Below are 27,076 nucleotides of genomic sequence, written 5' to 3' on the forward strand. Positions count from 1 at the left end.
CCCATCATCTCTGATAGGACCGGTGAACTAGTAGCTTACTGTTCATAACAAAATAGTAGCACTCAGGTCCAGCTCAGCGTTTCACGTCCTGAGTGAAGGGGAAAAAGAAACTGGATGCAACCTTTTCTGCAACGATGGTTACAACATAAAGCACAAGTTGCCAGCAACCAAAAAAAAAAACTAGCAATGTCTTTTAGAAAGACCCGAAATAACCATTGTACCGAACTTATATGCGAGAACGAAGTGTATGTGTTTATGCACGGCTAGTCCATTTTTTTTTTATTTGAGGGCAAAGGTAAGCGGTCAGTCCATTATTGGTCCAGGCCTATGCCTTTGGGCTCGGTTTGCCACTGTTGGTAGGCCCGCTCTATGTTAGGCCCACATGACAGAACAGTGAAATGTCGCCATGATTCGTGCTGTGGAACGTGGTGTCCGCGGAAATCGAGCACTAGAGGGGGAAAAAAGTGTTAGTCGACACATGCCAACCTTTCATACCGGAATGGAGTGCCTACATCACATCTATCTTGAAGATAGGAGTTCAACCCTTTTTTTTTCTTTTTTCTTTTTTTTCCGAAGGAGTTCAACTTGTTTGGATATAAAATAAGACCAAATCTTTCAGTGGTAGGGAGATTTGTTCAGTAATTCTAAGGCCCATTTCCAAATACAGGTTTTTTTTCTCGATTCTCTGGAGCCGAAGAATCTCATATAAAATTTATATGTTATTTTACCACGACAGTCTGTGTTATTTCAATTTTTTTTTACAGTAATATATATAGAACCAAAATTAGAGCCGTTCCTTGCCATGTTCTGCCACGCCATAAGTGTGGTAGTGCCGAAAAAATCAGCCGCATGCAAATCTGCTAATTTTCTCGCCACATATTATGACATCGAATTTTCACGCCGCCCTCTATGACACAGCCACACCTGTGCTGTGGTAGGATGCAGCAGGAACCAAACAGCGCCACAGCCCACAAGTGTAGCAGAAACTACACTATGCAAAAAAAAAAATTGTAGATCTACACTATGCAAAATTAGATAAAAATAACTAGCATTATGACACGTGGGTCATAGAGCCATCAAACCACTCCCAACTATGGTACCACTGGGCCAAACAGACGCCAGATGTCCCTGGCACATAATGTGGGCTGTGGCCTGTGGCGGCGTCACATCCATGGCCATCAGTTCCTCAGTCCCCCGGCCTCTCGCACACTACAAGAAGCATTATGGCACATCACCACCCATGCTAGCGCCTGTTCCAACACAGAGCTTTCCTCCCAGCCTTAGCTAGCTCGCCGGCCCGACGAAGCCGCCAGCCAAGAAACGCCGGCGGCCGGGCACACCATGATGCCGTCCCCGTCCCCGTCCCCGCGAGCTGCCAGCACCCGCGCCGTCGAGCCCACGGCCCACGGCTCCTCCCCCGAGTCCTCACGGCTCTCCTACTCCGCCGCCACCCCCTCGCGCGCCAGCGACGACTCGTGCGTCGTCAACGACGTTGACGCCTTCGCGCGCACCATCGCCGCCATCAGGTCCAAGCCTCCCTCGGCGGCCGCGGCGTCGGGCGGCAGCAGCAGCCTCGCCTCCGTCCTGTCGCACTACGCGGCGAGGTGGCTCCCCGACGCTGCGTCGGCCTCCCCCTCCGGCCGCTTCGTCCTGCTTCCCCCCGAGAGCCCCACCGCCGCGTGGCTCAAGAAGCGCCTCCTCCTCGAGTCCCTCGTCGCCGCGCTGCCGCCCGACGACGGCGGCGGCGGCGACGGTATCACGTGCGACTTCCTCCTCCGGCTGCTCCGCGCGGGGAGCACGGTGGGCGCGGACGCCGCGCTGCTCGGGGACCTGGAGGCCCGCGCCGCGCGGCGGCTGGACCAGGCCTCCCTGGGCGCCGTGATGATCCCGGCGTTCGGCGGGCTGGCCCCGTGCGCGCCGTCGCCGACGCTGCTGGACGTGCCGCTCGTGCTCCGCCTGGTGCGGGGGTTCCTGCGGGAGGGTGCCAGTGGCGGCGGGGGCGGCGCGGCGGCGGCCAGGGTGGCGAGGCTGGTGGACGCGTACCTGGCGGAGGCGGCGCTGGAGGCCGGGCTGCGGCCGGCCGAGTTCGAGGAGCTGGCGCGCGCGGTGCCGGCGCACGCCCGCGCCGCCGCCGACGGGCTCTACCGCGCCGTCGACACCTACCTCAAGGTGAGTGCGCAAGCATGCTTAATCATCCATCATCTGCAGGACATGGGAGCAATCATACTTATCTCTCTTGCGTCTAATCATGCATGCCCATGGTTTGCTTGCTTAACTTATGGTCCGTACATTATCATGGGTATTATTTATGTTTATTTATGCCGTCGTGCACTGATAAGAAAGAAGGGTCTCCACCCATTCTTTTACAGTGATCTTGCCGGATTGATAATGGCGTGTTTCAAACCTAAACGCGTTTGAAAGTAGAATTTGCCCTGCATTTGTGAGGAAGAATAATGTGGTTCCGGCAAATTCACTCACAATTATATCACTGAATACGTTCTATGGAAAAATCATATTTTTTGTGTGTACTCTACTAGTTATGGTTGTAAAAAGGGTCAAAAGTTCACTTGAAACTAAAACGAAGATCACCATTTATACTGCACAACAAGATCGCTTCGCTTAGGATAAAAACATTGAAGGTACCTCAAAAGGGCTGGTGTAATTCCACTCATTTTTTTTTCCAAACTTAGATTTTGATAGTAATACCTCTAAGAAAATAATATATTTTTACCTAAGTTGAGTTATAGAAACTAGTGTCCTAAGTTGATCTTTAGAAGTTGGTTGATGAAAAATGCAAAACCATATTGCTTATCTCAGTTGTTGGTTTTTCTCTACCCAATTGTTGATTCAGTACCTACCCATGTACTACATTTTACTTTTCCACATTGATTCAAAATGAATACCTCGGATGATAGCCATGTGGTCACATGCATATGTGAAATGTCCATGTTCGTTGGTTGATTTCAAGGCTGAAGTAACAAATGGTGTTGCTCGTGACAAAACAAATCATTAAGCGTGGCAAATCTTATGACACACCGTGTCAAAAAGGAAAAAAAACTTGTTACAGTTCGTCCTTCTCTCCCGTTGGCTCTGTATATTTTCTTTTCTTTTTTTTCTTTCTTTCGGGGACGGGGAACCGTTGGCTCTGTGACGTGTGAAAGGCCAAAAAGGTGTGTGTGCCTAGGATGTGATTGGCGCACGAATATCTAGGCAGAGTGATGTGATGACTGTTGAGTTGGACACTTGAACGAATGTTACTGACGCTCGTGGTAAAAAGCCATGGAGGTTTAACCGGCCTGGTACTGTCCGGCGCAGACACATGTTTCTGTGTGCTTGACCGCAGTAGTTCGACTTGGACCATCAACGTAGAGAGTACAAATATGAGTATAACTCATATCAAGTAGTTTCATGCAGATCTTCTATCTCCCTGATGAACAATTCAAAATAGTCTAAGATGATGAATTTTTAAACTCTTCCCGTTTTCTTTGATACTGCTCTCTGCGATCAGCACTTGTCCTTTTGCGCGAGGAAAAAACTACTGCAACATCTGCAGTGTGCTTCACCCCCACTACGTCCGAACACGAGCGCTACTAGACGTCTAGTCACGTCAGAGGGTAAAAAGGGATCTTACTTTCTGGCCTCTCAATCAGACAAATCACTCGTTGTATGGAAGCTACAACGAGATTCTGATCGAGATCACGTGAGGTACCTGAATCTACAAGCGCTCGAGAACAAGAGAATCGTCTGTCGTTGCACATGGATTCTTCTCCATGCATGTTCGTGCTGGTCGTCCCCTTGCGAACTGTGATTGTTCTCTGTTCTCTTCTTTCATCTACCACTTCTTTTTTCCGAGCTCGATCCAACATGCAAACAATAATACACAAAAACGTTTTAAGGTTGTTGGAACACGGGACTTTTTTTAAAAAAAAAGTCTTGCGTGATTTGAAAATTAGTGCAAGTGATCATCCAATCTGAGCTTCACTTCACAAGAACGATAAATAATCAGAAAATGGGATGAGCATCCATTGAATGATCGTCGATCCATGTGCATTCAGACTTCATCAGGTTTGCAGCACGACTGATGGCGTCGTGCGTGCAGGCACACCCGCGCGCGAGCAAGGAGGAGCGGCGGTCGCTGTGCCGGCTGATCGACCCGCGCAAGCTGACGGCGGAGGCGGCGGCCCACGCCGTGCAGAACGACCGCCTGCCGGCGCGCTGCGTGGTGCAGGTGCTCTTCCTGTCGGAGCACGGCGGCGGGAAGCTCGGCCACCACCGCCTCGCCGAGTGGAGCGGCGGCTCCTCCTTCCGCGACCTGCAGAGCAGGAGCCCCGCCCCCGCCGGCGGCCTCGAACTCCCCTCCGCCGCCGTCGGGACGGCCGGCGCGCGGTGCCCGTCGAAGCGGGAGATCGTCGCCGCGCAGCACCACGAGCTGCGCCGCCTCCGCGAGGACGTCGCCCGCCTCCAGGTCCGTGCACCGCCATGGACGTCGTCGCTCGTGGTTGCCATCAGCGTCAGCGCGTGACGCGTGGGCTGATGGATACTCGCTCGTGCATGCAGGTGCAGTACCACGCGCTGCAGGCACAGGTGGACCGGCTGAGCTCGGAGAGCCGCCGGCGGCGGGGGCTGCTCGGCTGGGGCGCCGCGCTCCTGTTCCGCGGCGGCGCGGGCGCGTCGAGGGTGGACGACTCCGACAGCGGCGTGGACAGGACGCCGCTCGGCGGGAGGAAGCAGGGACGCCACGCGACGACGCCGGCCAGGGGCACGCCGCCGACGGTGGCGAGGTGGCGCAGGTCGCACTCCTGAAGGCACGGCGGCGGCGCGGCTAGCCAACATCGACGTGCCGGTCTTTGAAAATCAAGTGAAATCGTGCTATATTTTTCATATTCGTTTTCATTTGCTCATGTGTGTGTTCCTTCAAATCGCCGATCGAGGGAAGTAGAGCCTGTGCATGTCCGCATGATGCCTGTCCCGCATTGGTACACTACTAGTAATTGGTTACTGCATGTTTCTTTGTGTTTGAAGTAAAGCATATTTCTGTGTGGATTGGCGAAGAGAGACATGGCAGCATCAAACCTCGCCGGTGTGCTCTTCTCTTGTCCGTTTTTCCTTTTCAATTGTAAATACACATATGATTGGCAAATAGACTGGGGAAAGATGAGAGAAGAGAGCGAACGGACCTCTAGCTGGGTTGGTCAGAGGGCTCTAGAAGCACCTCCTTATTTGTCCCACACCAAAGCACATGGTTAAGAGCCGGCCTAACTCGCATAGATTACGATTCCCTGTGTAAGGGTGGGGTAGGAGTTCGAGGATTTTCTCGATCCACGTGAGAGACCTTCTTCTTTCACTAACGCTCGGGGGGAGCTAGTCCATCGTAGGCCGAGTTTTATGATGAGAGAAGAGAAGCAGACTGCAAACTTCCAGCTAGCTGATCGATTAATGGTGTAGCATATATCAACATCAAACTATTATACGAGTGGGCTTTGTAATTGATGTTGCGCTAGCATAAAACCAGCGGGAGGCTAAATTATTAATCATGCTCTTATTAGTACGGTGACAATCCATGTGAGTGTAGATCCAAGGGATGCAGCCAGAGATAGTTCGAGATGGTGGCACGGAGGAACGAGGAAAGAGAGTGAGATGTTTAAGAGTGAAACTGTGAAAAAGGTAAGACACAGTGAGAAAGAGAAGATGTGGGAAGTAGAAGATGATCGTATGAGGTTCTGGCCGTTTGAGGGTCATAGCTCATATGACGAGTGACATATCTTGATTGAAAGTTAAAAAAAAATGATTTCGGCCGTCTAACAATATTGTACCTCTTATTATGATGTGTTATTCGATAGACATCAATCAGACAACCAATGACTAATGTCCACATATATACGAATTCAGTGGCTCAAATTAATGTTCCTCTCAAAATCCCAAATCCTAATGGAATGGACTAAAAGTAAATCTTGCCCTAATGTTTAGGTACCACGAGAACTCAAAACTATGAATCGCTCTGCTATCTAAAGCAGCATTCCCTCGCAAAAGGTTAGGCTAATATATTGAGGAACTAGAAGCCTACAATATTTTTTGACCGAGATTAGTAGCGAAAACTAGAAACATAGGCGTGGCTTTCTTGATCTATTTGAGCCCCTTGTCAAGCTCTCGGACTTGCAATAAATCTTGGGCAGCTCCAATATCACAAAGTAGTCTTGGAACAAATTCAAAGTCTGAGTAAACACACATCATGCTTTTGAAATGCACTTACCATACAAATTCATATGGACAGAAATGTGGAGATTGGAATGATGATAATTTGATAATATAATTTCATAATTTACAGGTGGTGCATAATTTCAGCTATTAGCAACTGGCTCATAATTATAGATTCATTTTGAAAATACATCATGTCATGTGCTGCAAGTTTTCAGGAGCTGAGGTGTGCTTGGGTAACTGCGTTAACAAGGTCAAGCATGCTGGAAAATAGAGTATTATTATAATACTTTTGTGGAAACAGAATTGGTAGAGAAAATGAGTAGTGAGTGCATCAGCTATTTACGACAGCATGGGAGTCAGCTCATTACATTTCGTCGATCCATCGATTTAGTTTGATCAATCAAGTTGTTTACCAATTTCACTATACTTCAGCTTTTTCTTCACAATTGACTTGACAACTCAATCTCCTTTGTGCTTCAAATTGTTGTTTCTTGGAAGGAGATCAGCTCACAAAAGTAGTAGTTTTAAACTGATTGTTTAACTGGCAAAAGAATTGATAGAAAAAAAATGAGTAAATGAGTGCATGACCCATTTTAGTTTGGTCGGGCAAGCTGTTAACCATTTTGATTATCAACAGTTTCTCATGATAGAGGTAGGACAACTTTCTTTTCTGGGATAATTTTTGTTTGCTCCCACGATGACCACCATGAGACAGCAACTTGCATCTCCTAGACAGAATAGCTTCTCAGTTGATGGTGTCCGTTTTTTCAGCTAACGGAGACTCATTTATATATTGAACGTGGAGGCCGTTATTTTTTACCACGGACTGTTCATACCCTTACATCAGAGAAATCATGCTGATTACATGAAAGAGTGGTATGAGGAGACAGGAAAGGAAGAATTGTTCCTGGTGAAGAGGAGCTCGTCGATCGCCGCGATTGTTCATCCAGGGGACGACTTGGCCATCGTGCAGGGGCTCACGCCGCGGGCCTGCGGACGCTCCTGCGCTCGTGGCCACATCTCAGGGCCCGACACGGAGAAGTGGCAACAGCGCTGCTGGTTAGATAGATGGATGTAGAGGCGCGGCCACATCTCGTGCATGCCGTCGACAGACGCCGGGCTAACCGGAGCACGCAGGAGATGTTACTCAGGTGCTCTAACCACTAAACTAATTTTCCTTCACTATTCCAACCCACGATTTCATTTCATTCATACTGCACATTAACCTTTAAGGTTCCAACTTTGAAATTTTCGAGCTCCTATACATTATTCTCACATTCTCTATTGAAGCTAGCTATTTTTATTTTTGAGGGAGTTCAAGCTAGTTGTTAGGAGGCACTCCACCCTCTTCTTCTTCCTCCGCCACCTGCAGCATCTTCATCACCGATGCGTCCACGCTGATCGCCTGCTTCTCCCTGATCTCCAGGTACTCCCGCCACGTCACGCCTCGGAACGCAGCCTTCGTCCCCGGCGGCACGGCGGCCGCGAGCGGCGCCACCTTCATGTCGGCCGGCGGGCCGAGGAAGTAGGGCACGGAGATCCGGTCGCGCTCCCGGTTGACGACGGCGCGGTGGAGCGCGCTGCGGAAGCGGCCGTTGGTGAGCACCTGGAAGAGGTCGCCGAGCACGACCACCAGCGCGCCCGGCGGCGCCGGCACCGTCACCCACCGGTCGGGCTGCCGGCGGAGCAGCTGCAGCCCCGGCACGGGGCTCTGCAAGATGATCGTGATGAAGCCCGAGTCCGTGTGCACCGCCATCCCGATCGCGCGCTCCGGCTGCGGACACCTGGGGTACCTGCAGCCCGTGCACGGACACACGGACATCGTCAGAGCCGGAGCACGTACGTACGACAAGAAAAAGGTTGGTCATAGAGGTTTTGACGTACATGTTAAGGTGCGTCGTCGCCGTCAAGGTCTCGCGAATCTCCCGCTCCGTCTCGCCGGCGGCGATCTGGGCGTCGGTGAGCCCGAGCGCCCCGAAGAGCATGTCGAGCAGCCTGACGCCGAGAGCCCTCATCTCCGCGTGGTGCTCCTCCATCACGTCGCTGGTCGCGTGCGGTCAACGCGGGCCCACACGTCAGCAAGCGTACGCGGAGCGTGACATCGCAATGCAGAAAGCACGTGACGTACCAGAAGCGGAGGTAGTCGTCGCCGGCGTCGGGCCAGACGCGGCGGAACTCGGCGCGGACGGCGGCCGCCGGGAACGTGTACCCCTCGGACCACATGTGATTGGAGAAGTTGAGCCGGGGCGCCCTACCGTAGCCGTTGAACTCCCCAGGGCGGCGCCCCGCGCGGGCCTTCTCCGCCGCCGGGAGCGCGAACAGGCGCGCGACCTGCTCCTCCACGCGCGCCGCCACTCCCGCGGCCACGCCGTGGCCGACGAGCAGGAACGCGCCCCACTCCTCGGCGGCGCGCCCCGCCGCCGCCCGCGCCACGTCCGGGTCGCCGCCCAGGTCCACCACCGGCACCGCGTCACCCCCCGCCGCCGCCTTCACCGTCGGGTGGTCGTCGATCCCCGGCCACGCGTGCGTCTCCGGCACGCGCTCCGCGGACCGGAGTTCGAAGCAGGGAGTGGCGGCGGCGGCGGCCGGCGAGGTCGTCATCGGCGACAGCATGGTCGGCGGCGCGCGCGGCTTGTTGCAATGTGAGAACTGGATCGATCGGCACGAAGGTTGTCGCACCAACACTACTGTAGCAATATGCCAGAGAGTGTTCGATCATCCACTCCGAGCAAAGCAACACTTGTGCAAGGCAAGCGTGCAGCACGCTCGTGGCATGCAAGAGAGACAAAAACGGGTGACACTTTTGTTTGGGGCGCTGGCTGGCTGGTTTCAGTTTCAAACTTTAATTTGTGATGAGAAGCAGTTTCAGCTTTTTGATGAAAACCAGGGAGTGGTCAAGTGAGTGCACGAAAAGAGGTGAAGAGCGTGGCGTGGAGTGTTGGGTTTCTCCTCCTTAGCCTTTTCTTTGATAAGTTAATCCATTTTACCGTCAGATCGTCCAATGTGCGAAACCAGAAATCTTATCCACCTCTTCTCGCTTCCAGTCATATTCTCAACGTGAAAAGCTAGAAACGAAATTTTCGTGCAGCTTCCGAAAAACTAGAAGCTCAAAAAACTAAATCTATATGCAAAATTGTAAAGCTCAATTTTGAGTTTTTCATAATTTTTTTAGCTTAGAAAGCTAAACACATCTTTTAAAAGTTAATGTTGATTTTTCAGAAAAAAAATCTTAGAAAAACCTTAAAACTATAACTCACAGTTTATCGGTGCAATAGGACCGATGCATAAACTTGGCAACACAGCATCACCTTGGTGCTTTGGCCGAGAATGAGATGTGTTTGGCAGAGCTCCATCTGATTCTGATTTTACATGGGAGCTGATTCTCTAAGAGAAGTGATTTCCTTTGATTCTGTAGCATAAACTCTTAAAATTAGGATGGAGAATTACTTCACAAAATTAGGAGAATCTACTTTTTTCAGCTCCCAGCCTCTTAATTCTTTTCAAATAATCACAAAGAATCACTTCTCTCTAAAAAACTATTTGGCAGGACTCCTACTGGATTCAGCAGAGAATCACTTCTGGGAGTTCTGCCAAACGCACCCTGAGATGGAACGGCATGGGCTTAATGTTTGTGCTGACTAAAATAACATAGGGCTTTCGGCCCAATAAAACAGTACAAAATGACAACTCAAACAAAAGATGAATCACAAATTGAATGTATCACAGACATTGAAAAAGTGAGTGATTGGTGGCAAAAGAAAACGAGAGAAAGATTTTGGCCGAGCGATGTTTCCTTTGTTTTACTAAATCGAAACTACTAATAATAGCATTCCGTGTGGGCCAGAATGAGATAAGTTAATGTGCTCGTCTCTATGGGCTAGCCCAAGAGCCTCTTTTTCTGTGGGCCAGCGAAGGAATTCATATGGAACATGATGTCATTTGAGAGAAATTTCTTAAAACCTTTTCCACGGTAGAAAAATATATTTTCAAGAAATTGACTCATGAATGAAGGTCTCATGGAACGATTTGATGCACAAGAATTTCGAGGGAATATCAACATAATATATTCTATCTAAACAAAAAACTTGCCTTTACCATTCTCTTCATGTGATTTTTCCCGCATCCGATCAGAACCCATGTTATTTTTTTCTCCTTATTGTGGTTTCATCCTAAAAGAAGGCCCAAATATAGCTAAATATGTATCTTTCTGACTTAGAAGACTGCGGCAATTTCATTTTGATACAGGGGGATCACAATGATGCATTCATCTTTTTTTTTGTGGATACAAATATACAATGATGCATTCGTCTGACCAAGATACAACAGATTTACAGTATTTTACAACACATTTTCAACACAAATATGCAGAGACACCAACACTACATACAGACAGTAATACGTTTTTAACATACTTGCACAAGTACAGCATTTTATTGAGAGCCATGGCCCATATATGGGACAGCGCTGAATGTCCCGCTTGGCCACATCTCCATGATGGATGTCCTCGAGCTGGACTAGCAGCAGCAGCAGATGGTCTCGAGGCAGCACTCGCAGGTCTCGTAGCAACAGAAGCAGCAGCACGCAGCGAACAGGCTGAAAACAAGAACAAGCCCCCGTTGTGATTGTGATAGAAAATCAATATTTAACCAGAATTAATTACCGAAGAACTTATTCACAGTTTTGAGTCAGGATTTAAAGCATTAGCTCTACTGAAACTGAAACACTTAACAACCGTTTTTCATATTTCATTTGAGAGGATAATGTGGCCCAATAGAAGTGGTGTGAAGAGGACAACATCACATCTAGGTGTACGCATTATCACATGAAAATGACCAGCAACCACCAAATTGCCATTTCCCATCTGACCACTTGAGCCAAATGCACTACAGTGTTGGGGCAGCTTGCACGGTGGATCTCTCTACCATCCATTTGTAACCTAGTAGGGACCTTGACAATGATAGCCGATGGACCCTTTTTCTGTTCAGTGCATGATCATGATAGGCTAGGCCAGATGCTCACAGAAAAAAAGGATTAATCGACCTGTCGAATAAAGACTTTGAAGAAGAGGAAAGCTAGCATCTCATGATCGGAAAGAAGCATAGAACCTAATTGGAGTCAGATATTTTTGTTTTAAGAATCACATAAAGAGAATTCGATGAACTGAGCTAAGTTCCTCCCTAGCTTTGAAAGAAGTTTTGAAGAGATCTTTGTTAACAGAACAGTCCTTCCACACCAGGTTTTTGTAAGGGTCGCACAGTTTCACTACTGTAGTACTCCCCGTTCATCTGAGAAATCAGCTGTCCCAGACTCCCAGTTGCGTGTAGTCCTGCACCGGATCTGTGTCTTTGTAAGGGATGTCTTAATGTTTTGCTCAATCCTCAAACCTTACATGTTTCTCTTTTGAAAAACTTAACTAGCTTCTCAGGCAGATACCTAAGCTATGCAGAGTATAAGGTGTAAACTACATACAACTTCCTAGTTTGATCTTCCGAGATGTATTCTTGTGCAGGGTAGGCTGCTCTTGTGACATAGAGATATTGTTTATAATATTCAGATAAACTAATTGCAATTGGTTGAATCCACTTACTTTTGAATTATTTCTCCCATGTTGTTTATCAACTAACACGAGGAAAGGACCATAATTCTGAAAATTTACTCTGGTGACCTTGTAAATCCTCATGACAAGGTTCTTCCTATTTTAAAAACGAGTCAAGACAACTTCAAGAGTTCCATGGGGTTTCATCATGGATATCATGGCAATTGTGTTAACAAAAGCAGAAAAGAAAACATAGAGAGATGGTATGCATAATCGAGAACAACAGAAATGAAGGTCACCAATTACCATGCATATAGGCAGCCCTTCTCCTCATGCCGCTTCTGAACATGATCGTAGTAGGACATGTCCTGAGCACTTGGAGGGTTGTACATCTTGTTTTCTATATGGAGCTCGCTGTTCAAGTATCTCCAGAATGCAAGGAGTAAAGGAAAGGGGCTCTGAACAAAGCAGGAGCTGTATGGAGGGTCTGTTAGTCATGTGTGGATATGAAGCCTTCTTTATAGGCATTTCCAACTTGCAATGTGTCGGCAGCTCCAGGCACCTTTCCAGTGCCCTGTATGATAAGGAAAACTTAAAACCACGAAACCAGTATTGTGCTCATCTCTTATAGTAATCAAATTGCCTTTGTTATTTCTATAAGAAAAAAAATTACATACGATTTGTGATTGTTTGTAGAATATCAAAAGTACCACTGATATTTTATCTACTGTAAGCACTATACTTATGTCGGGATTCAGAATTTCAGTCTTTTATATGCTTGTAATTTACCTTGTTTAGGATTGCAAATACTTGAATTCAAGTAGTAACTAGTAATCCTAGAATTCCAAATCAAACCCTTTAGGAATAATTACATCAGTTGATAGCCAGACAGGTCACATCGGAATTTGATGGAGATAAATCAATTATGATGCAAGGAGAAACAGCTTTTTCCTCAGGATTATCCATCTGGCTCATAGCTTGATGGAAAATGATTCTATGAATTATTTTTTTGGAAGTTAGGCCCCACTCGCATTCACGGATAGATGGTTACATGAGGGGACCATGCTTGTTATCTGGTCCAATTGTCATCATTTACAAGTGCCACATCCATTGATCCGCAATCACAAAAGAGGGAGAAAACTCGTGCTGATTAAGAAGGGGAACGATCTGCTTCAGTACACGTCTTCTGGAAAAGTTCATGAATCTTAAACCAAAGAGTTTATATTATTGGTGACAGGGTGAGCTAATCAGTATGAACCTGGAATTACATCAAGAGTTTTTTTTTTTCATGAAAAAACAAGTGGGAAGTGGAAAGGCCGTAATTTGAGCATTAATGTTTTCTTAGACTAGTTTGGTAGGCCCCAAATCTAGTATGGCAAAATCCAGGTCTGCCATTCACCATGGCGATTCCTTTTATCTTTGTTTAATGTACTGCATATAGAAATAACATAGCAATTGCCTAGCATAAGAAGCCGGGGGCATTGGGGCAAAGCACTGAAAATATCAATTAGACAGAGGAGTTCATGTCATGAATTGACTGGATTTACAATGCCACAAACATCTATGAACTATTGTACCTAAATCCAGATTTCTGATGCATTTCAGATTTTGCCTTGCTAAGTAGAAACAGAGATGATGCAGTTGAGTTTGAGTCCTATGAACTTACCTCATTGCATGGTCTTCCATCAACTGTAACATTTACGTAGATCCATCAGAATCCAAGATATAAAGAAGACATCCACATCAACATGCCATTAGCTATTCAGATCCACCCGAAAATTTCCAAGGAAATAAATCACTTTCTCACCGCTCCAGTCAAGTAGAACTGGACATTATCTTGAGACAGACAGATATGTCCATAACTTGAGAGTACACCAAAGAATCAAGTATCGTTGTCAAACCAGCAACTATTAATTACAGACTTTGGCACAAGGCGCTTACAAAGGCAACAAAATTCCTTGTGCAACACCAAACACCCATAGCTAGCTAACAATCAAGCATAATGAAATACATCTGAACCCATGATTAATCATGTCATAGTGGGAGCCACCAGAGGAGCAGATGTAGGAGGAACTGCAAAGCCAATGTCTCCGGTTACTGGATGAAATGCAGCATTCCTCTCTAGGTGCTCCCATACAAGCCTTCTTCGTTCCTCAGATGCAGCTCGCTTCTTTTCCTCCTCTTGGAAATTGGTCTGACAAGCTAGCAGCAATCTCTCATCCATTTCGAAGAACATTTTCCTCACATTCATTGTTACATTTAGAACCGACTGATTCCAGTGCCAACGAGCATTCCTTTCCAGAGCAGGATATATTATTGGCAGGATAACTTGGCGGTTTTGGGAAATCAGGTCAAACAAATGTTCATTATTCCACAGGAATAAGGCCCTTTCAGCAACCTGTTACAGACAAAGAAAGAACATTTTTAAGTATATTGTTGCATAGTGCTTAAAGATGTCATGCTGTACAAAGCACACCATGCACATGGAAAGGACTTCTCCATGGATGGCTAGCAGAGAAACAAAATTGTGTGCGTAGATCAAACTTTCTGGGAATTTGATTTGGGCTTATTTGCATTTGTTTGTGTACCCAGTATCTTGTAGCAACATACAGCATGGATTTTCTCATGAACAAAATAGAAAAATCCATTTCCTATAAACAATCTTAACCTGCACTACCAGGCCAGAAAAATTATAAAGGAAAAAGGCCCTGAAATGCTCATCTTACATGTTAGATCATAATATCTTTCCTTCTCATAAAAGTTCTCTTGATCACTCTAGCGCACAGGAAGAAAATTATCCTGCAGGTTCAAAATATATATATATATATATATATATATATATATATATATATATATATGTTGTATTCCAATATGGGTTCATACTGCTATGATGCTATCATGTACCCTTTTTCTTTGCAAGTTAAGCGCTAGTGCTTTTTTTAGTACTGTATCTTACTGCAGCCAAATGATAGAAATTCAAAACAAAATAACAAGTTTAGTATAAAGTGGGGCGGACATAATTTAGGCTCATGGATTAAAATGACAATGAGTTTTCCTTACCACAGTGTCATGCTTCATTAATTCTAAAGAGCTAATTCAAGCACAGCCATGTGACCTTTTTGTTTCTTGATAAGATACTTCCATTGTCCATACTCACACATGGAAATGGGGGGAAAATATGAGGCAAAATTTTGTTTAAATCTAACTGCGAATGTATTTCTAGACTTCCACACAAAAAAATATGGGCATGTGACAACCCCTTAGCAACTAGTTTCTTATAACTATTAAGGTATCCGTAGTCTTCGAGAGAAAAAACAGATGGACATGCGACAAACCCTTTAGCTATGTGTGTTCTACCTAAGGCTAGCACTTGTGGCCATACTTGTCAACACGATACATTAAATAAACTTATACAAACGATAAGCAGTTTTTCAAATCAATTCAAAGAAGATTCACCTGAAAATGAGAGCTATTCAGGCATTGCGCAATCCTGCGAAACAAGGGAACCACACACTTCTGGAAGTCAGCCGTTTCTGTCAACTCCAGCACCTCCTCCAACTCACCCAAGAACATCATCTCCTTCTGACTGTTCGTCACCGGCCAGTACTTCAGGAGGCCTCTGATAACAGTCCCTGTGAGCTTCGGTTCCTTCTCAATAAACTGTGTAATGCAGTATGTCAACTGTGGCAAATACACTCCAACTGTCTTCGGTTTGTGAAGTGGAATCAACGCCTTCCACAGAAACAACTTATGCTCCTCCTTCAGAGGCTTTGCAAAACCACTAATCACGCTCCCAAACACCTCCAACAGCTCAGCAATCCCATTGTGATGATCCGTCTCAAACACAAACCTATAAAAGATGTTGCTCACCGCCTTGCGGATAAATGGTCGATTGCCCATGAACTTTCCATATATCCTATGCAAAACCGTCTTCAAGCATTCCCTCTCCCTAGGGTCATCAGAATCGAACAGGTCCAGAAGCCTAGAGATGAATGAATTGTCCATGTACTTCCTAGCAACCTTCACATCGACAACAGGCGACATCACAAACCGGAGCAACAGCTCATACACGACCTGCAGGTGGTACCAGGAGGGGTCAAAGAATGGCTCGTCCTCATCAGTGGCGCCGCAGGAGCGGAGCTTGGGCGGGAAGACCCTGAAGAGGTTGATGGCGAACATTCGGACGCAGGCCGAGATCATCGCCTCCGTGAGGGGCTCCTCGGCCGCGGAGACGCAGTCGACGAGGGACAAGAGCACCAGCCGCTTCCTCTCCAACTCCGGCGAATCCCTCCCCCGCTCGGCGGCGAAGTCGAACACCACGCAGCAGACGTTGAGCTTGCGGAGGAACACGTCCTCCCTGGTCTCCGCCCCAGGCGCCGCGGCGACGGCTGACGCCTGCGGCGGAGGCGACGCTCTCAGCTCCGCTTCAGCCCCATTGGCTACACGCGACGGCGGGAACTTCTGCGGCGGCGAGCCGCTGCCGGATTTGGGAGACTTCCGCGAGATCTTGCCAAGAAACTGCTTCCACATGGCGGCGGCGGCAGCAGAGCGCGGGCGCCCACTGCTGGCATCAAAGACCCGTTTCAACACTCCATGGCCAAGCCACGGACAACAACCGACCACCCACTACCGACCCCAAGAAACTGAGCTGTGAATCTTGGACGGCAAAGAACCGTGCAGCGGTCGGACAGCGGAGCGGAAGCGTCAGAAGAGGATCCCGCGGAAGCTAGACAGGCTCAGATCCGGAGGCGAGGCGCGGCGGCCGCCATGGATGGGATCTCGGGGAGAAGAGGGGGCAGAAAGCGCAGAGCTTTTGGAGTTTTGGGCCGATTCGCAGTGGGGAGCTCGAGCTTACAGCTTGGGTGTCGGGCGGGCGTACGGAAGACGAAGAGGGTGGCTCCATGCATCTCAGCCGTCGGTTTAGATGGAGCGTGATGTGTCGACCGTTGGAATGCGGTCCGAGGTTACTATGGCTTTACGAGCTTTTGATGACAATACTGACGGTAGAAACAGTTTCTTTTGATCCTTTAAATTTGAGATCTTACGGGGAAATTGCAAGGCCACACTGGTGAGGCATATATTTATAGTAATACTAACGTTGAGCTAACATAACTAAGAATCTACCAGATTCAAAGTGTAATTAACCTGCAATTTTTAGTAAGAGTCTACAGTATTATCTGAATTATCTGAATTATGAATAGGATTTTGAATTGTTCATACTATTACTTGGAACCAGATCTTTTAATCGAACCATGCCTTGGAGCATAGCGTGTCATAGAAACAGTATCATTGAATTAGCCATTGAACTAAAATAATGTTAAAATATAAAGAAAAAGATCAAAGTTATATGAAATATAAAGACATAACTTGGGATCGTGAACTGAGCGTAGTTTAGCTGGTAAGATTTCTTATGGTAGAACCTGCCTACCCGAGTTTGAATCCTCGACTCAGCACCAGTGTTTGCATTTTTCTAAATTTATTCCATGATTTAACTGGTGCTATTCTTTCAGTGGTAGATGACATGCCCATTAATAACGAGATGCCAGTGGTGACTTCGTCAATTTTGAGGATTTGCTCATAGGAGTAGAGTTCCGTGCGTGTGTTCGTAGGGGTGATATGCGTGCGTGTATGTGAAAGTCTACGTCTGTACCGTGTGATTAGTAAAAAAATGGAGAAAATACTTAAAACCTACTTTTTGACACAAATCTACTCGTGTTATGTTCAAATATTTAAACTCTATTTGCATTAAAAGTTTGAGATGGTTGACTTCAGAATTAAAAGGGTTGTTATCACATTGGGGAAAAATGGAAAATTATGAATTTCGGCACCTCTCACGAGCACGGTTCCACATGTTAGCTTCGGCGCTTCTAACAAGTCATGAGCTTATTGGAAGTCGAATAAGCCCCCCTCTAATTTAGGTGGTGAGTTAGGGGTTGTTTGGTTACCAGAGCTAAGCTTTTGCCTCTGTCACATCGAATGTTTAGATACTAATTAGGAGTATTAAATATAGACTATTTACAAAACCCATTGCACAGATGGAGGCTAAACGACGAGACGAATCTATTAAACCTAATTAGTTCATGATTTGACAATGTGCAGCTACAGTAACCATTTGCTAATGATGGATTAATTAAACTTAATAGATTCGTCTCGCCGTTTAGCCTCCATCTGTGTAATTAGTTTTATAATTAACTTATATTTAGTCCTACTAATTAGCCTCCGAATATTCGATGTGACATGGACTAAACTTTAGCTCTAGGATTCAAACACCCCCTTAATCACATGAATGAGCCAAATTGCTCACGCAAGTTAAGCATCGTAAATCTTTAACTTCATCTTAATGAATGATAAGTCGTTACCCTTTTCTTGTTTAAAAATAAAAAGGAGAAAAAAAAGAGAGAGGAGATGTTAGCCCCTACTGCACTTAGCTAAAACGAACGTGCATCAAAAGTTTACCAAAACGACAGTGCATCGTGGCCAAACGCAGACATGGCTACTACACATAGGTCCTAGCCACACTTGACTACTTGAGGGGTCACTTGTTTGGTTACCATGGACTAAAGTTTAGTCCACCCATTTTAGCCACTTTTAGTTCCTAAAGTATCAAACAGGTGGACTAAAGTGTTTAGTCCTCTAGTCCAAATGGGGTGGACTAAATGGCCTTGGGGACACCCCTATCCCTCGTTACTTCCTGTCCCACCTGTCCCGCACCCTACCCCTCCCCGCCACCAGTTGCTCTCTTCCTCCAGAAGTGTTGCCGCTCGCTCCCCTCCCCGCTCCAGTCGCTCCCGCCGCTCGCTCCCCTTCCCGCTCTCGCCACCGCCCCGCTCCGGCCACCGCCACCGCCAACAGTCCTCCCCACGCCGGATTCACTGCCGCCGCTCCTCCCCACGCCGCTGCACCCGGTTCTCCCCACCATCGCATCCACCATGGACCAGTACCGGGACTTCTTCTCTCAGGCGGGTTCTTCATCCGCGGCTACCCGCAACTTCCATGCTTCCCCGGACGCTAGCGACGAAGATGACTTCGGCCCCTTCACCCCGTCGGCGGCCTCTACCCTCTTCGCTCCCGGGATGCGCATGGAGCACCTCGACCTCAATTCCTAAGCCGACGGCTTCCCCAACCTTGGCTCCTACTAGGAGTACCTCCAGGCGGATGATGATGCTGGCGACCAAGGGCTACCTCCCATTGCCCCTGGAGGCAGAGCGGGAGGTCGCCGCTCGAGGTCCACGAACACTAGAGCGAGATCCAGAGCAGAGTAGGAGGCTGTGGGGGAGCCGTGTCTACCCGCGGAGGCAGAGGGGGAAGCCGTGGGGTATCGATGATACACCGCAGAGGCCATGGATCCTCTGTTGCCGGCCACACATTCATTCCTCCAGAGCAACTTGGCGCCATCGAGGACGAAGAGGACGATGGCTCTGAAGCCCATTCCCAGTCGGTAAGATCCAAGCTCCTCAGTCTGTAAGTCCTCGTAGCGGAATTCCTGTGAATTTGTGATATCAATTTCCAGTAGCTCATATCCTGGTAGCTGATGTCCAGTGAATTTGTAGCTTATTGGTAGGTCATGCCAATTGGTAGCTCATGTCTTGGTAGCTCATGTCAATTTGTAGCTTATTTTCCTATGATGCCCTTATTTGTAGCTGATAATATTTTCTGTAATAGAATCAATATGACAAGGCCAATTGATCCAAGGAAAACACACATATTTTCTGTGATCTAGCGGTTGAACAAATAAGGGCATGATATTGCTTGAATGGTACAACATCAGGTAGAGGTTATAATGTTATGCGATAAGGTTTTTACATAAGGACTGGCCTCAAGCATTCTACCAAACAAATGAGGAACAGATGGACACAATGCAAGACTCTATACATATTCTCGGTTATGCTTAATAACCATACTGCTTTAGGCCGAAGAGCTGATGGAACAATCATAGCATTGGCATCATTCTGGAAAAGAGAGACAGAGGTAACTTATCACATCGGCATCAACCTTATTATCACATCTTTCAACTTTGTTATCACAATGTCTTCATGTTATTATATAACTCATCATTGTTTGCCTGTTTGTGTTTTCAGAAAAAACCTGAATATAAGAAGTTTCAGTATGGAGTACCTACTTACGTCGAGCAACTAGCTGAGATGTTTCATGGGATTACAGTAGATGGATCAACCTCTTGCATCCCTGGTCAAGCAGCTCATGACTCAGAAGGAGTATATGGTGATGAGGAAAGTGAAGATGCAGATGGAGAAGGCTTTCTGAGCAGCCCAATGAGTAGTAGCAGCTGCAAGAGGGCAAGTAGCAGTATAGATACAACCACAAGTCCACCCAGGAAAAACAAAAGTCCAATGTTGAAGATGTTTCAGGGGCTCGTTACAGAGTTGCAAATTGCCAGAAATAAGGAAGAAGAAGCACTAACTTTCCATGATGTGTGTTGAACTTTTCATATGCTAAGAACCTTCTGAAATGTTTATTGAATTTTTCATGTGCTACTGCTACTGATTGCTACTGATTACTGCTACTGCTACTGAACCTTTGGTTGTGGAACTTTTCATGTGCTAATGCTACTGATTGCTACTGATTACTGCTACTGCTACTGATTGCTGGTTACGGTGTTGAACTTTTCATGTGCTAATGGTTACTATGTTGAACTTTTCATGTGCTGATGGTTTCTTGCTACTGCTACTTTTCATGTGCTACTGCTTATGAACCTTGCTGCTACTGCTACTGATTGCTGCTGCTGATGGTTTCTTGCTGCTGATTGCAGGGGTCTGATGATGATCAGGAAGTAGAAGAATATATCTTGAAGTGTCAGAAAAAGAGGAGAAGAATTGCTACTGTGGCTAATGCCATTATCGGTATATACCACTTTGACACGTACATGAACAAATCAAAGTACAGAGTAGCAACAAAAAGTGGGTACGAATGGGTCATGAAAACACTAGCAAATAAGACTTTTTGCTTCAACATGTTTAGGATGAGTCGGTGTGTGTTTGAGAAGCTTCATAGTTTGCTAGTTGAGTCATATGGATTGAAGTCCATAAGGAGGATGTCATCTATGGAGGCTTTAGGGTTGTTTTTATGGATATGTGGTGCCCCTCAGTCTATTAGACAAGCTGAAGATCGTTTCACTAGGTCACTGGAGACAGTATGTAGGAAGTTTGATAAAGTACTGCATAGTGTGAGCAAGCTTGCAGCTGATGTCATTAGGCCAGTAGACCCTAAATTTAGGAGTGTGCATCCTAGGTTGCAATCTCCTCGCTTTTCTCCGTTCTTTGACAATTTCATCGGAGCAATAGACGGGACACATGTCCCTGTTGTAGTGCCAACTAGTAAGGTAGTACAACATACGGGAAGGTATGGATATACAAGTCAGAATGTGATGGTCATATGTGACTTCGATATGAGATTTACTTTTGTTGTGGTGGGATGGCCTGGATCAGTTCAGATACTAGGGTGTTCAAAGATGCAATTGAGAAGTATGGAGACAAGGTTCCACATCCACCTCAAGGTATTGACGTGTTCTATGAGTTCTATGTTACCTTTTGTCTCATTATTGCAACATAAATTTTTTTTGAATGTGTAGGCAAGTTCTATGTTGTCGACTCAGGGTACCCAAACTAATCGGGTTATCTTGCACCGTACAATGGTACAAAGTATCATCTCCCGGAGTATCGACAAGGCCCAATGCCAAGAGGTAAAAAAAAAGTAATTTAATTATGCACATTCTTCACTTCGTAATGTCATTCAACGGTCTTTTGGAGTTTTGAAGATGAAGTGAAGGATTTTGTTAGATCTACCAAGTTACCCGATGCCAAAGCAAAGTCAAATAATTATTGCATGCATGGCACTTCATAATTTCATTCGAGAGAGTTTTTTGGGATGCAGACTTTGATTTGGTTGATAATGATGAAAACTATGTTCCATTCTCTGAAGCATCATCTTCTTAAGGAAATATATCAAATACACGTCACAAGGACGAAGATCAAACCCATGAATCGATTCCGTGATTGGATAGCTAATGGTTTGTTAGGTAATAGATGTGATGGTTTCAAATATATGGATAATTTTTCGAATATATGAATAGTTCTATGAATGTATAACAAATTTTTATTATGTGCCATGCGTACAAAGCAAGCCAGCAGCGTGGCACAATAGGGGTAGCAAGCGCATACCAGAACAGGAGGGTAGCAAGCGCACGCATGAACAGGAGGTCGTAGGGGTAAAAACATTTTTGTTCAACTACATTAATGGACTTTAGTCCATGAAACCAAACAGGGTAGGAACTAAAATTTAGTCTTCCATAGACTAAGGGGGTGTTTGGGAGTCAGGGGCTAAACTTGAGCTCTTGTCACATCGGATGTTTGGACACTAATTAGAAGTATTAAATATAGACTAATTACAAAACTAATTGCACAACTCCTAGGCTAAATCACGAGACGAATCTATTAAGCCTAATTAGTCCATGTTTGACAATGTGGAGCTACATTAACCATTCGCTAATGATGGATTAATTAGGTTTAATAGATTCGTCTCGCGATTTAGCCTAGGGGTTCTGCTATTAGTTTTGTAATTAGCTCATGTTTAGTCCTCCTAATTAGCACCCGAACATCCGATGTGACAGGGCTAAAGTTTAGCCTCCCTGAGCCTTAATAGATTAATTCGTGAGACGAATATATTAAGCCTAATTAGGCTATGATTTGATAATGTGGTGCTATAGTAACCATTTGTTAATGATGGATTAATTAGGTTTAATAGATTTATCTCGCGAATTAGCCTAGAGATTCTGCAATTAATTTTATAATTAGCTCATGTTTAATCCTAATTAGCATCCGAGTATCAATTAATTTTATAATTAGCATCCGAGCATCTGACGGGCTAAACTTTAGCGCCGGTATCAATTCAGACCCTAAAGGAAGAAAAAAAAACACCCACTAAACTTATCGGCAAAGGGAAACGTGAATTGCAGTTGGTCCAGACACTGCCGAACCCCTCCATTTAACAAAGCGGCGACAGCCAATTCAGCAGAGCAGACAGCTCACGCACAAAACGGAAAAGAGGAGGGAGAAAAGGAAAGGAATGAGCCGGGCCCTCCATCCATGCCGTGGCCCAACAACCATCATCGATCCGTCCCGCCGTGTGCCCCGGCGTCAAAAGCCGAACAAATATCTATCTGGGCTCTCCACGAACAGGTAACCTGCTGTTTTTTCTTATACGAGTTTTTTCGAGAACGTGTTTTTTTCTTGACCGAGTATCGGGAGTGGAATTTGTTTCAGGGCACGGGTTGTTTCTTCGTGCATCCACTTGTGTAGGGAAAGTAAAGGGGAGAGAAGAATTTCTCGCTTTGATGAATCTTCAGATATGTTTTGTTAAAGTCCAGAACGGATTCATGGATGTGAACACTAGATCATAGATGTGAGAGAGATGATTCATGGATGTCACTACTATGTCAGCGACAAAGGATCAGCGGTACGGCGGGCTTGGTGCTCACGACACGTATGCTTCACGCAGAAGCGATAACGAAGCACACGCTACACCGGCATCATTCGATGCGAGGCGACGTATAGCAACCCACCAGCAACTGCACTTAGTTGAGCAACCACTTCAAGGTACAGTTTATTATGTACCTTCCTTTCAACTCGACGGAAATTAAAGATTTAAAGTAAAAAAAACAAGTCGAAATAAGAAAGCAAGAACAGGAGACAGACAATACCGTATTATACCACTCAATAAACACAATTCGGAGCAAAACCGTTACACAACCTGAAGAGTTCTAGCGTTTACCATAACAGGGGCCTTTACCTGCATCGCACATCACAAAATCTGGTAAACTAGCGCGGAAGACGGAAAGAACAGGGGCTCTGACATGGTCTTATTCATCATATGACAAAACTATAGGTGTATTTCAAAGGCATAAACATCTTTTCGTCTATATGTATGTAGGCACCAATTGTAACTGGTGATGATGCTACAGGCTACAAACTTTCTCTGAACTCGTGCTGGAACCAAAACCCAAAGTGGCAAAGTAGAAGTCGATGGCTGTACACGTTTCTCTCCGTCACACACGAGACCAACCCCAGCAAGCAGTCTGTAGAAAAGGAGTGCGGATGTGCCTCATTCAGCAGCTCTTGGCGCTGCAAAGGGAAATGAGAATTAGACACGTCCTGACAAAACTGAGCTGTGACTGAAGCTCTGACAAGGTTCAGAAGATGATAGCACGTACCCAAGTTAACCACCTCGGAGCTTTTCATCAGACGAAGGCGTTGGCAGGTTTCCACAAACATTCTGTAGTGAGACATTAGAGAGGTCAGAATCATCTTGGGAGACTAGGAGTCAATTTTCGAGAGAAGATTTTGCTAAAACAGGATGAAGAGAGCATATATCTTTTGAGTTGTCTCAATGTTTGTGTGATGCTCTGGTTTGTTGAAACCTATCTAAAAATGTAAAGGAGAAGGTATCAACTGATCTAGGTTTGTGCCGTGCCCCAACACCCTAGAAAGGAATCCGATCTCCTACAGACCTAGGCAAGTAATAATCGTAGTGGGAATCTAAGTTTGTCAAAAAGATATTATGGAAAGTAAAAGGGAAAAAACAAAAAAATTTATCAGTATTATTAACCTTAACAAAACAAGCAAGCATTACAACCTCATCCAGAGCAGCTTATTGTAATCAACTTGAAAGGAGAAGTAACAATTTATTCAGGTCTGCGGTATGCTCCAACTCCCTAGTCAGGAATGATATCTCCTACAGACCTTTGGATGTAATATCTAGCAGGAATCTAATGTTTGTCAAAAAGATATTATGAAAAGTGATAGAAATGGTTGAGCACAAACAAACAAGGCCACCAAAATTAGCCCTAACCCAAAAGGCTGTGCCAAAAACAGGCAAGCACTGCAACCTCATCCAAAGCATCTTTAACCAACTTGATTCTTTTTATATCTATGCACATGCTTATCTAATTGTGGTGAGACAAATACATCAAAGCTGTTCAGCCAGTCAGTTAGATAAGAAATAGAAAACGAAAGTTTGTTGAGCCTACTAATATAAGAAAAACACATGATGAAAAAAAAGGACCACCAAGGGAACTCCTATGATTGAGCCACTGGCCACTAGATAGAAATTCCAAAGGGAGCGCATTAACCCCAAATGTTAACTGGCACGGATAATTTCCCATTATCTGTCACCCTTTAGAAAGTTAATCAAATTGAGTTAACCAGCATATACTTGAAGCTCTCAGCAAATAAGGGACAGAGTGCTTTTAGAACACAACTTACTAACTAACAGTGATTACGTTTTCTAGCTCGTATTAAAACTGTTTCCACCACCATTAGGTTCTCAGAGGTCAGAGAAATGAAATAGCTGAGTGCAATCATGCGGAAATGGAATAGACTATCCAGGCCTTATGGTGCTGCAAATAATTTTTCATCTAAAATATTTATCATGTCAGATCTGAAAAGATATATCTCGAGAAGCTCCAAGATTCACAAAGCAAATAAAATTCCGAGTCAAAGAATGAACTCTACAGTTTATGAATCCAGGACCAACAAATACAAGTCAGATCCAGCAAACAAACCAATTGATATATGTAGCGGTGGAAAACAATGGGCCATACCATGACTCCCTGGCCACACATGGAAAATATTGCCCACAAATCCAATTAAGGGACTGATCTTAGTGCCCCTAGCTGCATGCTATCTTCCACCGACCAGATTGATCATTGACTGAACTCAAATTAACCAGTTCCCCTCCCAAACGGCCAAACCTCAAATTAACGCCTAAAAGGCAGCACAAACTTGAGATTTCTACTTTCTAGACCTCACACACTTGATTACACTTTTATAGTTTTATCCAACAGCAAGACAATCCATGGACCTAATTATGACTCGCCTAGGTGAATTTGAACAGTATGATTTCTTTGTTCTTAACAAACACGAGTCGCCGCGGAGAAAGTAATAACGAGGAAGGAGCTAAAACTGACCTCCAGGGGACGTCTCCGACGAGCATCCAATCGCCATCCTTGTCCTCATACGTGGGCACGTACTCCGCGCCGCTCACGGCATCGATGAGCTCCATCTCCTCGTTCGCCCCCCTGCCTGCTCACATCCACAATCACCCAGTCAGCCATCCATCAGGCTCTATCAAATGATCGCGCAACAAGGAAAAAGCAGGGCACAGAAGCAGCAAGCTGAGGCGGTGCACTCACGGACGGTGAAGTGGGCGGTGAACATGTCCTGGAGCGCGGCGAGCAGCTGCTCGTAGCCCGCGTACGCCTCGAGGTCGACCTTGCGCTGGTACGGCGCGCCGGCGACGGCCACCTTGACGAACTTGCCCCTGGGGAGCGCGTTCCGCCGGTTCCGGCTCACCGGTGGCCACCCCACCACCCGCGCCCTGCACGAAGCACGAACGAACGGACCAATCAGTCAGAGTCAGACCCAAATCGACACGGAATCAATCCCCACGAGGCGGGGAGAGCATACTTGGGGGAGGGCGGGGCGTCGGAGGCGCGCGGGGAGCGGGCGGCGGGGTCGGAGGTGGAGGCGGCGCGCTTGCGGTCGGGGTCGGAGCCCGGAAGGCGGAGCGTGAGCGCGGTGTCCTCGAAGTCGAGCCCCGAGGAGGCCGCGGACGAGGACTCCGTGGAGCTCCGTGCCGGCTCCTCCGACATCGCGGCGGGCCTGTGGTCTGCGGATTGGCTCCGGTCGCGGCTGGCGGCGGCTCCTCTCTCCGTCGTCGATGAGGCGGGGCGGTGAGCCGGGAGAGCAGCAGGCGGGGGAGGCGGAGGAGGTGGTTAATAGGCGGGTGCAGTCACCGGTCGACCGGTCGTCGGGGTTTAATCCGTGGGCGACGGCCAGTTGAGCCTCGACACGTGGCGCCACGGCTAGGGATAGAGGTTCTAGACAGTGGGCCCGGCTTCTTCTCGCGGGTGGTGGCAGTGAGTCAATGACTGGTTAGCCATGGTATTTGGGACAAAACGCGAGGTCGTATGCGCGAAACCACCCGGCCCCACCGTGGGGCCAGCCACGCAGGCGGTGGTCTAGCATTAACGCCCGTGCCGAGCGCTCCCACCTGTGGGGCCAGGCTGCCGGTTGGCCACCCCACCAATCCAGCGGATCCGACGGCCATGGCGCGCTGACCCGGTAGCGCCCGCCCGCGCCGTTGCGTTGCGTGACCCGGGACCGGGTCGGGGGGACAGGCGATAAAGCGGGGCGCGCGTGGACGTGCCGGGCTGTCGGGAGCGTGTCCCCCCGTACCTGATTAAAATTCCGTGCCGCATCTTCTTGCTTGCTTGCTTGCTCTCGCGCGCGGGTCGCGGGGTTTGATTTGATTTGGGCTGCGGCGTGGACG

The 27,076-nt window shown here is 46.8% G+C and overlaps 4 protein-coding genes across 4 annotated transcripts; 1 reads left to right on the plus strand and 3 right to left on the minus strand.

Moving 5' to 3' along the window:
• The first annotated feature begins 1,097 nt into the window (after positions 1–1,097).
• Positions 1,098–5,026, plus strand: LOC117847644 (phototropic-responsive NPH3 family protein NPY2). Its single transcript, XM_034728885.2, has 3 exons — positions 1,098–2,169; positions 4,100–4,465; positions 4,558–5,026. The coding sequence occupies exons 1-3, from the start codon at positions 1,342–1,344 to the stop codon at positions 4,801–4,803; spliced, it is 1,440 nt and encodes a 479-aa protein (XP_034584776.1). The 5' UTR covers positions 1,098–1,341; the 3' UTR covers positions 4,804–5,026.
• Positions 5,027–7,103: 2,077 nt separating this feature from the next.
• On the minus strand, positions 7,104–8,799 carry LOC117848984 (gibberellin 3-beta-dioxygenase 1). Its single transcript, XM_034730597.2, has 3 exons — positions 8,327–8,799; positions 8,083–8,241; positions 7,104–7,991 (listed from the first exon to the last, which is right to left on the minus strand). The coding sequence occupies exons 1-3, from the start codon at positions 8,797–8,799 to the stop codon at positions 7,520–7,522; spliced, it is 1,104 nt and encodes a 367-aa protein (XP_034586488.1). The 3' UTR covers positions 7,104–7,519.
• A 4,714-nt stretch (positions 8,800–13,513) lies between these two features.
• On the minus strand, positions 13,514–16,610 carry LOC117848544 (serine/threonine protein phosphatase 2A 57 kDa regulatory subunit B' kappa isoform). Its single transcript, XM_034729990.2, has 2 exons — positions 15,191–16,610; positions 13,514–14,132 (listed from the first exon to the last, which is right to left on the minus strand). The coding sequence occupies exons 1-2, from the start codon at positions 16,262–16,264 to the stop codon at positions 13,764–13,766; spliced, it is 1,443 nt and encodes a 480-aa protein (XP_034585881.1). The 5' UTR covers positions 16,265–16,610; the 3' UTR covers positions 13,514–13,763.
• A 6,822-nt stretch (positions 16,611–23,432) lies between these two features.
• On the minus strand, positions 23,433–26,537 carry LOC117850136 (auxin-responsive protein IAA1). Its single transcript, XM_034731941.2, has 5 exons — positions 26,212–26,537; positions 25,938–26,122; positions 25,713–25,827; positions 23,958–24,019; positions 23,433–23,868 (listed from the first exon to the last, which is right to left on the minus strand). The coding sequence occupies exons 1-5, from the start codon at positions 26,394–26,396 to the stop codon at positions 23,849–23,851; spliced, it is 567 nt and encodes a 188-aa protein (XP_034587832.1). The 5' UTR covers positions 26,397–26,537; the 3' UTR covers positions 23,433–23,848.
• Positions 26,538–27,076: the final 539 nt, after the last annotated feature.

Source organism: Setaria viridis, chromosome 3 (genome assembly GCF_005286985.2).
Source record: "Setaria viridis chromosome 3, Setaria_viridis_v4.0, whole genome shotgun sequence".
NCBI lineage: Eukaryota > Viridiplantae > Streptophyta > Magnoliopsida > Poales > Poaceae > Setaria > Setaria viridis.